At 36.1% G+C, this 16114-nt stretch overlaps 3 protein-coding genes and 1 pseudogene across 4 annotated transcripts in view; 3 read left to right on the plus strand and 1 right to left on the minus strand.

Moving 5' to 3' along the window:
- LOC141432874 (protein turtle homolog A-like) overlaps positions 1 to 16114 on the plus strand; it is a 183652-nt gene that overhangs the window by 119869 nt on the left and 47669 nt on the right.
- On the plus strand, positions 1042 to 6984 carry LOC141432396 (serine/threonine-protein phosphatase 4 catalytic subunit). Of its 2 annotated transcripts, none has more exons than XM_074093932.1 (6): positions 1042 to 1168; positions 1310 to 1493; positions 2862 to 3014; positions 3889 to 4007; positions 4424 to 4605; positions 5257 to 5462. In XM_074093932.1, exons 2-6 carry the CDS (start codon positions 1344 to 1346, stop codon positions 5445 to 5447), a joined length of 795 nt encoding a protein of 264 aa, XP_073950033.1. In that variant the 5' UTR covers positions 1042 to 1168; positions 1310 to 1343; the 3' UTR covers positions 5448 to 5462. The 2 variants fall into 2 exon arrangements, with proteins under 2 accessions (XP_073950033.1, XP_073950034.1); XM_074093933.1 differs by lacking the exon at positions 1042 to 1168 and adding an exon at positions 6676 to 6984 and having other exon boundaries at positions 1329 to 1493; positions 5257 to 5443.
- On the minus strand, positions 7608 to 9870 carry LOC141432397 (NAD-dependent protein deacylase Sirt4-like). The gene is made up of 4 exons (XM_074093934.1): positions 9617 to 9870; positions 9343 to 9533; positions 8709 to 8936; positions 7608 to 8288 (listed from the first exon to the last, which is right to left on the minus strand). Exons 1-4 carry the CDS (start codon positions 9783 to 9785, stop codon positions 7962 to 7964), a joined length of 915 nt encoding a protein of 304 aa, XP_073950035.1. The 5' UTR covers positions 9786 to 9870; the 3' UTR covers positions 7608 to 7961.
- On the plus strand, positions 14247 to 15177 carry LOC141432398 (elongator complex protein 5-like; annotated as a pseudogene).

Below are 16114 nucleotides of genomic sequence, written 5' to 3' on the forward strand. Positions count from 1 at the left end.
AGACACACACAACAAGCGTGCATAAATATCTGATACGACTCTATTTCTAGGGCCGGCAGGACGTGTCAGATATTTTGGACGCTCCACTGTGACAGATATTAATGCTGGTGACTGTACCTTTCATATATTCATGGTTTGGTTACCTATGTCCCAAAACCAATACTAACAAAAACATTTTTATGTTATGAGGCATTGGTTGCAATGATTTATTTTATCTACTATGTATTCTAGATTCACAACTGAATAACATCATTCATCATTATATATAATCCAGGCATGCAAACCAAACAGCATCTTATCTATCAACTTGTCAAATTTGATTACACATTACTTACTGTCAACATTAAATTACTTCAAAGAGTACTTAATACTTGATTTTTTTTTATTCGTATCGTACCTGACACAATTAGCGCCTCATTCGGCCCAACAGTGTGAATGTTTCCCATATTTCCTTTTTTTTCAAAAATAAAACACGATGCACGGACACTATTCACACACCACACACACTATAAACAAAACAACCACTAGTACTACTCCAATCGATACGCGATACGCGGGTAACAGATGCAGAAATATTCGAATTAGGGAAGCAAGGCGGCTTTTACACGACTGACCGATATTATTATAGACAAGGACGGTGCCTGGAAAACTGTCATAAGGTGACGTTAATATCGCAATACTATTCCATATAAAAAAGTAACATTCAATATTTATCTAAAATTACAAAGTAAATACAAAGAATACCACGTCGGTAACATGTTGTCGGAATAAAGACGATATTTTATACAATAATAATTCAACATGTACTCAAAATTTCAACACGGAGACGGAGTTATCGTGCAAACAATACTTATATTGGCAATATTAATTTCTAAACGAGTACAATACAAAACCGTTCACCCCGTCCCACCAGCCGTCTCCTTGTCGGGCTTGTCCGGCTGGGCTACTACGAAACTCGTAACTCGAAGTTCGTATCGTACCGTCGCTCTCGATCTCGTATTAAATACTATAAGCGTCAGCGGGACGGAAACATACGAAGTTTGAGTTTCGTAGTAGCCCAGCTGTCTTGTCTACTCTGTTTCCGTTTCGCAAACGTAACGTGTTTGTAATGGCGGATTGTGATTGTTTGTAGAATTTCAACGTTTTGTAAAAGAACACCTGCTTATTTGTTAGTACTTTACTTTTACATTTACACAATATAATATTCTACGTAATGTATCCTATGGCAACGCACTCGAGACTAGTTTCCTTTGAATAATTTATCAGGCATCAATTTTACTACTTACAACTATTATTTTTTTTGTTATAGGTTTGTCCTTGTGATTTAGTTAAGAGTTAGTACAATGTCTGACACGAGTGATCTCGACCGCCAAATTGAACAGCTGAAACGATGCGAGATTATAATGGAAGCCGAGGTGAAAGCGCTGTGTGCGAAGGCGCGGGAGATCCTTGTAGAGGAGAGCAACGTACAGCGAGTGGATTCTCCCGTCACGGTACGTAGCTTTAGCCAGTTCTTCTGATAAATTAATTTAGGAGTTGATTCTATGTTTATTACAAAGAGGGTAAAGTACTAATCATGGTGTTATTGCTCATTGTCAGTTAAGAATTCTGTTATGATTATGACTAATACTTATTGCATAAACACATCAATTTTATTGTAATTTGTTCATTTTCAACTTTAAATAAACATGCTTTATTTATTTATTTAGCCTTTTGAACTGGGTGAGAGCTGATCTGATCTTTCAAGACTTTGTTGAATTTGATGTAGGTTGAAGTTGTCATTGCCATCTCTCAACTCACTGCCTGTTGGCAAAGGCCTCCTCCGGTAGCTTCACGGTCACGTTCACGGTCTTGAGCAACTCTTCTCCATTTGGATCCTGCAGTAAGGTTAAGCTAGTCCTCCCAGCGCATTTGCTGTCGTCCTCGATCTCGTCTTTTCCATCTCTAGGATACCATTGCGTTATAATTTGGTTCCACTTTTCTTGTCACACATCTCAACATGATGTCCCGGTCTTCATGCTAGGCATTTTTTGTATTCTTCTATTTTTTTGTTCCTTAGCAAATGTAGTTATTTTTGCAGTTTTATTAGCCTTTGTAATTTTAATATGCCATTTTCAACTTCAATAATAGTATTATGTTTCGGGTTTTTCAATATGTAGTAAGATTATTATCTATATAATTTATTATTTATGATTTTACTAACAAATTGAATCTACTGTGAAACTGGATCGTCTGTGAAACTATAGTTTCTTAAGTACAACATATTAAGGACTTAAGTAAACAACATCTCTTAAAAATGATGAACAAAACAATTTGCAGCGGCATGTATTCCAAAAAATTTTTTTTTTTTAACTAATGAGTAATAATCACGAAAAACCTTAGAAGATATTACTATAATTCCTATTTAAAATTATCAAAAAGTTGATATCCAAAAGTTATCTCGAATAGATCACTTTTTAGCAATAAGACCGCTTGGTTTACCTTTCATTATAGAACACAACATATTACAGTATAGTTTAATGTATCGATATAATATGAATTGGAGAAGTCGATAAATGGGAAGTCCCTATGACAGCTGAAAAATGCCATAAGAATTCTGGCCTTTGATTATTAGCTTTTATATTTGAGTGCTTATTCCATATGATTTTCATGGGCACATTTTTGTTGACATCATAGATTCTGTTACAGTTTCAGGTTATCTAGTAGAAGTACAGGCAGTCTAAAAAAGAATCGAAAATGACATCAAATTCTATTGCTCATTCGTAAAAAATGAGGTGGTTGAAAGCTCAAATAATGACCAAAGTCGTTTATTTATCATGTTAACTAAGTTACTTACGTTACTTACTAATATTTTTTTGTAGGTGTGTGGAGATATTCATGGTCAGTTTTATGACCTGAAGGAGTTATTTAAAGTGGGAGGAGATGTTCCCGAGACCAATTACCTGTTCATGGGAGACTTTGTTGACAGAGGATTCTATTCTGTGGAGACTTTCTTGCTACTACTGGCACTAAAGGTTACTTTCATAACTACTAAAGAGAATGAACTTTCTTATAATGACATGGCTATAATATGATGATCTTGCTAAAATGTTAGAAGGTCAAAAAGCTTCAAGTAATGTAAATCAATTTAGTTGAAATACCCATTATTAGTTAACTATATAGCAAAAAAAAGAGAACATGCATGGAACCTAACTTCTCTTAATAACTTGATGGGATACAAAACTGAAAAATAATACAAATTATGTAAAAATAAAAATAAGGAAGATACGAGTGAGTATGCATTTTACATCTTTCTAAAAAATAAAATTTTACTTGTACTTTCTATGGTTGTGTCATATGACGTCATATAATAAGTTAGATCTCTCCATCTCATTGACAATTAATTTATATTGACCACATCTTTTTTTATATTTAATTATTTCTTCAAAAACAAATAAAAAATGCTTGCATATTCCCTATTATAGCTTTTTTGTTGTTGATACTTGATTATCATCAAGATTAATTTAATTTTTAAAGCAAGATTTTTATTTTTACTGTCTCTATTGTTAATTAACAGGTCAGATCACTTTACACGAATGTTGAACATAGCATTATGTGAAAGATACAATCTGGTACATCATCATTTTCATCAACCTCTAGATAGAGAAGTATAATATCAAATTTTGGACCGTATCTCTATATTGAGAAGAAAGTTTCTGCAAGTAAATAACATTCAAACATTATTCATATTTACACAGTATGTCATAATTGATTATTTCAATAAAATTATATTATCTGTTAAAACTTGTGGCAAATTTCATCTTTATGTAGGCAAAGCATACAGAAGTTAACAATTTGTAATAGTAGATAAATTTAACATACATTTCGAATATTTTTGTTTTTATGTAGGTTCGGTACCCGGACCGCATCACACTTATCAGAGGCAACCATGAGTCCAGACAAATCACCCAAGTGTATGGCTTTTATGATGAATGCTTACGGAAATATGGATCTATCACAGTTTGGAGGTAAATTACTGTGATAATTTGGTTGAAGACTGTACCAGTTTAAAAGAGTCTGTTGTTGGTGACAATCGTTATGGTAATAAATAATATTGTATGTTCTTCAAGGCCAAATAGGCTGTTATTTGTTTTTGGATTTTTTTCATGTAGACATTCAAGACATACTTACATTAATGTAAATTTATGCGGACACCACTTGGACACCATAATCAAAAGCTAAAATTAAAACATATTTGTTAATTTTTCGAAAAAATTAAATGTGCCTATCAATTACAAGAAGACTAAGCATTTTAACCATTTAATCGAGAACAGTGACATTTTATTGGGTATTTTGAAAATTTGCCCACAAATTTCTGTCATTATAAGGCAAATCGCTTCAAGGATTTAAATATGGTAATAAATTGAGTTGTTCTCCGCTTCAGATATTGCACTGAGATATTTGACTACCTCTCACTGTCAGCCATCATCGACGGGCGGATATTCTGCGTGCACGGCGGCCTTAGCCCGTCCATACAGACGCTGGACCAGATCCGCACGATCGACAGGAAGCAGGAGGTGCCTCACGACGGACCAATGTGTGACTTGCTGTGGAGCGACCCTGAGGGTAATGCTGCTTCCGTTAAGACTGCCATTCTTGTCCCAAAATCATGCCATTTTAAGACCAAGACCAAATTGAGTTACAACAAAACGCTTTTATGGTGATATAAATAAAACTGCATGGAAACAGTGCTGAAGTAGTAAGTTGCTGGTGATTTTGAGCGAAATTTTTGTTATTTATATCAACGGAATCGCGTTCAAAGTTTGAAAGCTTCAAACGCTGTGTCCTAGCTATGAGAATTTTATTACCAGCTTGTTTAACCATGGCTGAAATCGTAATTTATATTATACATGTGAAAGTTTGCGAGTGTGTGTGTGTGTACGTGCGTGGGTTTTGTGTGTGTGAGTGCATTTGTATTACTTCTTAACACTAAATAAGTAGACTACTTTTTATCCCAATATTCCCATGGAATCCGAAAAAATCTCAAAATTACAACCATTGGGATTAGAGATCAGGAATTTGGCGCGGGTGTTCCATCTGCGAAAATAAATTAAATCCATGACGAAATGAATTCACGTAGGAATTTAGTAAAATATCCATTCAACTGCCAAATCTAATGGTTTTGTGTGCGAAGCCGCGGTCAAAGCCTAGTAAATATATAAATGCAAGGTGGCATAGTGTGTGGCACTCGTAACATTGTTCTTGTGCTTTATACAGACACACAAGGCTGGGGCGTGTCGCCGCGCGGCGCGGGCTACCTGTTCGGGTCCGACGTGGTGGCGCAGTTCAATGTATCCAACGACATCGATATGATTTGTCGCGCGCATCAGCTGGTCATGGAAGGTTACAAGTGGCACTTCAATGAGACTGTTCTTACAGTCTGGTCGGCGCCAAACTACTGCTACTAGGTCAGTCCAAGAGTTCTTACATTTTCACATATTCGTGCGAAATGACATATTTAATTAAATAAATCCAACGTGAGACAGACGTTAAAACTTTTAAGCTTTCAAAGCTTTTATCTTGTTGCAATTCAATTTTGATTTATATTACTCTGCTTGCCATACTTGACTTTAACTTTAAGTGTTGCCATAACGAGTTTTACTTTAAGGTGTTGATAAACTTGAGCATTCACTTGTAACAGAACAACAAACAGACCTACTCCGAAATTCGAAGTCCCTCTCACTCTTGTATTAAATAGTATAAGTGTCAGAGGGACGGAACGACACGAACATCGAATTTCGGGGTAGCCCCGCAGAGCCAAGAATAAGAGTCAAACATTGCTACGAACATTTACACGATCACTCTAGGGACCGCTCTATACCTTCCGCCGCCTAACTTTGCCTAAAAGTTCATTGCCCAACTAGTACCACAAAAACTATAAAGGTATAATTCCAATAATTGAATAGTCACTATACCGTTAAGCGATTCGAACACAATCCGGGAGTAACGTAAAGACGTCGCATAAAAAATGTATCTCAAAAATGGGTCAAAACTGAGTATGTAATAAACTTTTAGGCAGATTTATATGGCGTGTGGTATAGTAAATTATCGTTAAAAAAATTATTATTTACGATGACATCGGACGGATGCGCGGCAAAAGGCTTGAAGCAAATTTACCGTCGTTTCACATGAATACTTGCTAAAACGCTCCTGTTCATTTTGTGAGCTTTTACCTGTAATTTAATATTTAATGCTCATTACCAATAAATGCTCAAGTTTATAACCTCTACATTGCTACTGCCAAGACTCCCTGGTCCAATTCTAATGCAATACTACGTGTACTACCCGTGTTATTCAGAGCTTTGATAATATTTTATTTCAGGCGTCTGTACAAACATAATTTGAAGTGTGTCTGGCAGGGAGGTTGAACCGTACTGAATGTCCGACAATGGACGACATGATAATATTATTCCATTATAATTAATTTTAATATTAAATTTTTTACTCCTTTGCTACCTGTTATCTTCCAAAGCTACTATGGTCCAAATATCATTGTCAAGGATTGTTCTTACCTGATTCTGTACGTACACAGTACACAGAGATAAAAACAGTTTTTATAATGTAGCAAAAAAAGTATGGCTTTCGGGGACTCTTGCTCTGTTCACTCTTTTAATTGTTTTTATTATTAATTTTCTTCAGATGCGGCAATGTTGCAGCAATATTAGAGTTGAACGAAAATCTTCAGCGCGAGTTCACGATATTCGAGGCGGCACCGCAGGAGGCGCGGGGAGTGCCCTCCAAGAAACCACAGGCTGACTACTTCTTATAATGTTGCTTACAATAGATAATTGGAAAAGGAATGAACGTCTAGTATTACGGTTTTACTGTAGTGACAAATCATTTAATGTGGACATGATTTTATTGTGATTTTAAGACTGGTAAGTGTAACGAGTTGGACCTGTTTATGGTAGGTACACCAAGTTTTAACAAGACTTAACATTTGAATTCCTTGGGGTTTCAGCCTATTGTAGATAAAGTTTTGAATTCGAACTAGATTGTGGAAAGGAAGTCATTATCAAATTGGTTCTTACATTATATATGTACAATATGAGAATAACATTTCTGCAAATGTCTTTCCATTAAGACCAATAAAATGTGATGCAATATTTGCAACAACAATAATACTTAAAATTAAACAAAATTGGAATACTTACACCAATTTAAACCACAATGTACAAAATATCAACAGTTTAAGGCAAAACGTTACTTTCTCTATATTGTATTTATATGTGTAATTTAATATATTTTTCTGCTCATACTATCCTCCAACTTAATTGGACCATTGGAGGTGTTATGAGCGTTTGTCTTTACAGTGGAAAATTAAATTAAGATTTCATTGATGTAATTAAGTGGTTCCTTAGTAGGTTTTACTGTGCTATATAAAGTCAGATACATAAAGTTTTACTTGAGCACTGCCGTAATTTTAATGTAGATTTGAAATAATTGTATACAATAGTAATAAATTAATGATGACATTGATATTGTTGTTAATGTTGACTTTATAAAGTGATCTCATGGTAATTCTTGTTATCACTTAGTCAGTATCTTGTACCAATTCAAATTCTCGATTATTTATTATTGCGGTTCCTAAAAGATGAAAATGAAAAGAGAATGACTGCTAGTACAGACACATAGGGTCCTAATTACTTATTTATTCCTTAGACATCTTACAGTTAAGTTCTAAAAAACCTCATTTAGATTATGCAATTTATCGAATTAAGTTTCAATTCAACTTCCCAATCCAACACTTCTGTAAATCCATTTTTGTATTCTTACTTCTTATTTTTTATCCATATTAAAATGAAATGCCAAACCAGCTTTTTATTTTGCAACCATATGGTATTTTATTCAAACATAACACTGCATATAATTATTATTTACAACAAGGGAGCACCACACTATTATTTACTAATCTGAAACATTCAGCTATCAATTGAGTTGCATAACTTTGGTAATATTTCACCACATTTAGTTGACACTTTGATATCTACAATGTTATCCGCTCTAGTTGGTCCTATGTTCAACAATACAACTTCTTTGTTTTCTTCTTTAGCTTGTAGGATAATCCTATAGCTTGAGTAAACTGTCAAACTGGTTCCTAGTACAAACACAGCATCACTACTTGCCACTTGACTCCTGACTTGCTCAACTCTGACCTTAGGAACATTGTCTCCAAAGAATACTATGTTGGGCTTCAGAGGCCCATCACACTTAGGGCACAGAGGCACTCTAAATTCGTCAACTTGCTCCTGAAACAAACCAAAAGCCGAGTTTAGACATGCAAGAAAAATCATGCAAGTTGCATTACATTGCGAGGCCATAAAGCAAACGATTTGTAATGGTCAATCGAGCGCCGCAATGTAATGCAACTTGCACAATATTTCTTGCAAGTCTAAACTCTGCTAAATATCAGCAATGGCAATTTCCACAGCATAATTTTAGTGCATGCAATGAATGTCGGTATGCTACACATGTCTTTAGACAGTCCAGTATTAATCATGGAATGGAAATATAAATCCCTTTATTCCTTATCCCATGGAAATCTTTAAGAACCCTTCTTATTGGACGGAACACCGAGATGCATTGCATTCAATGGCGGACTAAGCTTGTTCAGGGCCAGCAACTTACATATTAGAATATTGTAAGTTAAATATAAAGCATAATCTTACTTTGGATAACTCAACATCACCATCAGGTCTGATCATAGTGAAACTGCTCTCCATAGCAGGGTTGTTTCTCATCATCACCTCTTGCAACTCTGTCCTGTCAATTTCATAAGGGCAAGACAGACATTTTACTATGTACCCTGATCCATGTAGCTCTATCACATACTCTGAACCAGCTTTTTGGTGAAGGCGGTCAACATTCTGGGTTACTACAGCTGTTACTTTTCCAGCCTGAAAATTAAAAAGGAAAAATAAAAAAACTAGTTTTGAAATTACTCAAAACAATCATGGTTCTCAGCTAGCCACCATAAATGTCAAGAAAGTGGTATGTGAAGCAAATAGTTAAAATATATACATGGAACAATTGAAACCCAACTGGCCTAGTCCCAAAGTGACAAAACTAATTAATTTACATCATCACCTACTAGCAATGGATGTGTAGGATCCAAATTTTATGTGGACAAGAAGTTGGCGAGACTGTATGATAATGCATCAGGCATAAAGGGACTGGATTTTAATAGAGCAAAGAATACTAGAAACTTTCGAAGTGCAAGACCCCTGCCTCTGTCTACTGGTAGGTATAGGATAGGAGAGAGTTCTCTTTAACTTACTGTAGCGTTGAAATCCTCTTAATTACCTTCTCTAATCTGTTGATAGCTAAATGTGACCCATTGGGCTCCACACTGCTGAACCTTGGCCAACCCACAAAGTTCCTTGCCCAATACCTTTGTCTCACTTTAGGATACTTAACAAATTCCTGGTATTGAACGGGCTTGTGGTTACTGCGTGCATATAATCCCACTTCTTCTGATCTGTAGTCAGGTATTCCTGTTGATAAGGAACTTAACATATAGTTGCGGAATTTGTTTTCCCTCCATGGCTATGTTATGTATTTACAGCATTAGACTCACCAGATTCTGTGGAAATTCCAGCGCCAGTTAGAACTAAGATTTTTTGATGCCTGTTGATAAATTCTCGAAGGGTTTCAAAATCTCTTTGTTCAGGTGGTTTATGTTTTGGGACATACACGATCTGTCTCCCAAGTTTTTTAAAATTATTAGGAATAAAACGTGTAAACATGGCTCTCACGTGAATTTCAAAGATTACAGAATCAAATTATATAAATCTATATTTTCGATGTGCTATTGACTAGACTTGAATTGTCATAGTGGGTGACATTGACATTTATTGAATTTGATTTGCCATTGTCAAATTAAGAAAACCCCCAAAACAAATGTCGGCCCCGGCGGGTCGGTGACCCCGCATCCCCTTTGTCGCGCATTGTCAACGTGCCGCCCAGCATTTGTGTTTATTTGTAAGTATAATTTGAATTTTACAGCGCATTGCTTTTACAGTAATGCTGTAATTTTTTATTGGCAAATAAATCCTATCCTACTAATACTATAAATGTGAAAGTTTGTGAGTGATATGTTTGTTACTTCTTCACGCTGAAACGGCTGGACGGATTTGAATGAAATTTGGCGAAAAGTTAGTTTATAACCTGGATTAAAACATAGGATACTTTTTATCCCGATATTCCCACGGGATAGGGATAAAATCTTGAAATAACAAACGCTGGACTTAGAGTCATGAAATTTGGTATGTAGGTAGCTGGACCTCTGGAATAACACATAGGCTATTTTTTACCCCGATATTCTTACGGGATAGGGATAAAATCTTGAAATAATAACCGCTGACCTTAGTCATTAAATTTGGTATGTAGGTAGTTGAACGTCTGGAATAACACATAGGTGACTTTTTGACCCGATACTCCCACGGGATACCTAGGGATAAAATCTTGAAATAACAACAGCTGGGCTTAGAGTCATGACATTTGGTATGTAGGTAGTTGGACGTCTGGAATAACACATAAGCGACTTTTTGACCCGATATTCCCACGGGGATACCTAGGGATAAAGTCTCGAAATAACAACCGCTGGGCTTAGAGCCATTAAATTTGGTATGTAGGTAGCTGAACCTCTGGAATAACACATACGCTACTTTTTATCCCGATATTCCCACGGGATAGTTTTGTAACTAAGGGACCCCATGCAACCCTGTATTATTATTATTATTATTTAGTAATTATTTCTTTAATTGTATACTGGAGTTTTTAAGTATTTTATTTGTAATTATTTTATTTTGAAAAAATGACTTTCTGCAAAGTTTCTTGCGACGCATTCTTCTTGGCAATGATGGTCTTTCCGAAAGCGCTGGTAGTTTAAAAAACGACGTGTAAAAGTGACCATTGCGGCCTATTTACTGAATAAATGATTTGAATTTGAATTTTGAATCTGAATTTGGATTTTAGCACTGGGTTTAGAGTCTTGAATTTTGTACAGTTATTCACAACACAACCTCAATGAAAATCACGATATAATTTTTGGAAATTTTCAGGGCAATTTTGTAAAATCCCGAAAATTTCAATTGCAACTACCAGACCGAATAGTTTAAGCGTGCGAAGCCGCGGGTAAAAGCTAGAAAATAATAAATGGTAGTGGCAGGCATAGTAAAAGAGACCAAGTAGGTTCACTACGAACAAAAGTACATCGTGCGGCTTAAATGTGAGCGCGCCGGTACCACAGAATAAGTAATAGTACAAGTACAGAAGGTTCTCTCTTTTGGTGTTGACGAAAGCTGCCATTTTATATGCCTACGTAATTTTTATTAGCAAAATCACCGCGCACCACCAAGCAACATTGAACTCTAGTGCTGCGCGCGAAGGTCGTTATTATTTAGCACCAACGTTTTGGTTTAAGATAGGGTTGTAAATCAATAAAAAAATAATACTCACATTAACTCTACGGTTAAATATTCTCTGGAAACGTAACTAAGCCCGAAAAACCATTCCGCGGAATATCTACCGCGACGGGCGGGGCTTAAAATATCTACCTCGCGTCGCGCCAGTTCGGCCGTAAAACTTGAGTCGTGCAGTCGCTCCGTGGAAAATTTCGATCAAGTTTGTGATTGTGTTTGTGCTCGAATCAATTTAAAAAATATGCCGTCGTGTTGTGTAAAGGTGTGTAGAAGCCACTCAGATATGAAAAACACAGGACTCACCTTTCGTATGTAAGTAAATAAAAATATTTATAACACCATACTTGGCGACCCTGGAAAGTGTTGTGCAACATGTAACTCTCGTGATTTGCTCAAATAAAATATATTTTTTTCTAGTCTGTAGGATGATATTATGCATTACGTATTACAGTATTGTTTAATGCGACTGTATCATGATAAGGGCCATTGAGATACGAGTGCGAGTTTATAACATGCGGCGAAGCCAGAAGAAAACTTAGTAAGCGAACAATGTTTCCACTGTCGTTATTTCATCTCGCAATCGAAGTGAAAAGCAGAGTGTAAAACTCAAGCATTAAACCCATTTTCCCCTAGACGTGTTTATCGACCCTCGCCATACCGGCTGAAACTAAATATGTTGTATTTTTTAAAGTATTAACCTTAGCGGTCCCCCGACACCGACAACGCTTAGATAAAAAAATATTACTAGATACTTTATACTAAATTAACTTAGGCTAATTTTGCGGGATATCAGCATAGTCCCCGCGGGATAGAGATAAACGAATTCTTCGCAGATGAAGTCGCGGGCAACAGCTAGGTAGCACATAATTATTTTTTCAAGCAGCGTTTTTTTCGGGCGTTTATTTTTATTTTTGCTGACGTTTTTTAAGTCGGGGGTTTTTTTAATTTTAAATTTGTTTTTATTTCCTGTTTTTTAAACTGTGATATATATTTTTTTAAAGTGTACTAGTGTGTTGGATATCCTGGCTGCAGCATCAGCTCATCTTGTTGCCACCATTGCATTGTATGTAGAATCAAATACTGATCAAAAGGAATCAAACACGACGACATATCTGCTATTATTTTTTCAAGAGTATACTGGTGTGCTGGATATCCTGGCTGTAGCATCAGCTCGTCGTGTTTCCACCACTGCATTGTATGTAGAATCAATTACTGATCAAAACTATTCCAAACACGACATATGTGCTATTATTTTTTATAGGGTGTACTAGTGTGCTGGATATCCTGGCTGCAGCATCAGCTCATCGTGTTGCCACCATTGCATTATATGTAGAATCAAATACTGATCAAAAGGAATTAAACACGACATATCTGCTATTATTTTTTCAAGAGTATATTGGTGTGCTGAATATCCTGGCTGTAGCATCAGCTCGTCGTGTTGCCACCACTGCATTGTATGTAGAATCAATTACTGATCAAAACGATTCCAAACACGACATATGTGCTATTATTTTTTATAGAGTGTACTAGTGTGCTGGATATCCTGGCTGCAGCATCAGCTCATCGTGTTGCCACCATTGCATTATATGTAGAATCAAATACTGATCAAAAGGAATTAAACACGACATATCTGCTATTATTTTTTCAAGAGTATATTGGTGTGCTGAATATCCTGGCTGCAGCATCAGCTCGTCGTGTTGCCACCACTGGATTGTATGTAGAATCAATTACTGATCAAAACTATTCCAAACACGACATATGTGCTATTATTTTTATAGAGTGTACTAGTGTGCTGGATATCCTGGCTGCAGCATCAGCTCATCGTGTTGCCACCATTGCATTATATGTAGAATCAAATACTGATCAAAACGAACCCAAACACGATATATCTGCTATAGCTTTATTAATAGTGTACCTACTAGTGTTCTGGATATCCTGGCTGCAGCATCAGGCCGAGAATTCCATAATCTTGCATAGCTATATAGCATACATGAGTGTTTAAAATTTTAGGTCCCAATCATAATCCATTATGCGTCTAAGATTCCTACCGCAGCGAACAAAAGAGCTGATGATCTTGAAACGGCTGAACCGATTTTGATAAATCATGTCTAAGATCCATCGCTAGAAAACCAGCTTTCAAATAAAAAAAAACCGCATTCAAATCGGTCCACCCGTTTAAGAGCTACGGTGCCACAGACAGACACACAGACACACATAGCGGTCAAACTTATAACACCCCTCTTTTTCGTCGGGGGTTAAAAATAGACATCGACAACCCTAAGCGTCCGCGCCGAAGTAGGCAGTTGAGTCTCCTAAAGGGTCGGAGTGTGCAGCATACTTGTTCTCTTTTACTATGCAGACTATGCTGCAGGTGTGCCAGGTGTTGACTATCGGCTTAGGACTTCGGAAATCAACAAAAAGGATATTAAACTCAGTACTTCACTTTATTTAAGATATTGAAATTGCTTGGTAGTTATGATTTGGCTACATTTCCGTGCAAGGTAAAGAGCGCATAAAATTAAATTACCTATCTCTTACAAACATTATATTATTCACAAAACAATTTCACTCACGGGAAACTTAAGAAATAGCAACACGACACATCTTTCCTTGCACTATTTGAGCTACTGTTAAAACCACTCCCATGATGGTATTAATTTGACGTAATAATGCTGCAGATGGTTCTCTGATAACGCAAATTAAACTTTGTGCGCACATAGCAATAAGTACTATAATAGTTCGTCGTACAAGCGAACACAACTAAACGCGTTCTGTCCGGTTGCGTGCGATATGAACTCGTGTCGTTATTTTTTTTTCTAACCTATAAGTCGAACTGTAACTTATGCTAAATTGCATTTTTATTTATTTTTATTATTTAGTTGTTTACTAGCAAAGATATGTTACTAGTGGTTACTAGTTTTATCAATATCTAATCTGTGAAATGACCCTCTATAGATTGAAAACAGCACCAACAGTTTTAGTGGAAGATGACTATGACAAAAATATATTACCTCTTCTTCTAGAATTGGCGAATAATGAAAAAAACGAGTTGCACTTGTTCTGTTATGAAAAGCCTGCTTCTTTTTGGGGGTGTGTGTTCAAAAATAATGTTGTATGCCACGAAGATTTCAATGTAGATCAACTTGACAAAGTGGCACATCCAAAATGTTCAGTGATAATAGATTCCATAAACCAAATGTATCTTTCCTTAGGTTGGAGCGAATGCTTAAAAGTTTTAAAGAAACTTATTTTCAGCCCAAATGTGAACAACTAATACTCATTTTCCACAAAGATTGCTTACCACATTCCTCTAAAACTACAAACAAATTTACATCACTTAGCAAGTGCAATTGTTTCATATGATACAACAGATTCTTCCAAAATATGGGTGCAGTTGAAAAAAAGTGGGAAAATCGTTAAATCTGAGGAGGTTCTTACATACGATAGCAGGACCTCCACCCTAAAATCTACTATTGTAATAAAAGACCTGAACAAAGAAGAGGAACCAGCAAAATTAATGCCAAGTAGCCTGACTACATTTAAAATAGAAATGGACCAGACTGAGAAACTTGAGAAGTACAAACAAAATTGCCCTACATGAGTAAAATTAATGAAGGCGAGAGCAAAGTGTACTATGAGCCCGATTTTGTAGATGACTGGGATGAAGAGGATCCAGATGAAGATCTTGACATTTGAATAAATTTATTTGATTAAACTTAATGTTTTCTTTTCCTAGTCATTAATGGTGTATGTAAATCAGACCCACTGAAGCTGAAAAGTCAATATTCAGACATTATTTTATGAATCATATCCTTTTACTAAGGTAAAAAGGTTTTGCTAAGGTAGGTAAGCGTAAGCTCCTCAACCAATTCAACTAATTACATTATAATAAAATCCACATTATCTAATACCTTTAAATGCAATTTTGTATAATATATAATATTTATATATAATCAGAATCTCTAAAACAGCTACAACTATTTCAATAAAATGGTATTTGGGGGTTTTCGGGGATGACAAATCAATCTTGTTTGGTCTTATCTGTGGGAAACGCTTATTATCGAATTTAAGCTTGAGGTTTTGCTCGGTCGCTCGGGTACTAATAATAACTATGCAAGCTAAAATTAATGCAAGTGTATAAAAATTACACCTTGCATGCAATAGTTTTGATTTTGACTGCAAATTGCAAATACCGTTTGGTTGGATACACGTTGTTAATTAATTATTATTTTAAACTATTATCCTACCACTTTGTGTAAGTATTCGACAAAATATTCGCGTAAACGAAACAGGTGCATAACGAGGGCTACTACGAAATTCGAACTTCGTGGTATAAGACCAGAACACGCACCGCTTCATCTATAGGTATATTATATCATATCATCAGCAGCCAGAAGACGTCCACTGTTGAACAAAGACCTCCCCCTAAACACGACAATGAACGAAAACTCGCCACTCGCATCAATCGGTTGCCTGCAACTCTCGCGATATCATTACTCCACCTAGTGAGAGGCATGCCGGCCAAAGCTTCGTCTTCCGGTTAGTGATCGTCACTCAAAGACCAGATCCCAACGATTATGTGTTCTTTGAGAGATGTGACCATCCATTGCCACTTCAAAATTGCGAAGGGCCGGTTCGTCCGGGCGGCAAAA

Source organism: Choristoneura fumiferana, chromosome 11 (assembly GCF_025370935.1).
Source record: "Choristoneura fumiferana chromosome 11, NRCan_CFum_1, whole genome shotgun sequence".
NCBI lineage: Eukaryota > Metazoa > Arthropoda > Insecta > Lepidoptera > Tortricidae > Choristoneura > Choristoneura fumiferana.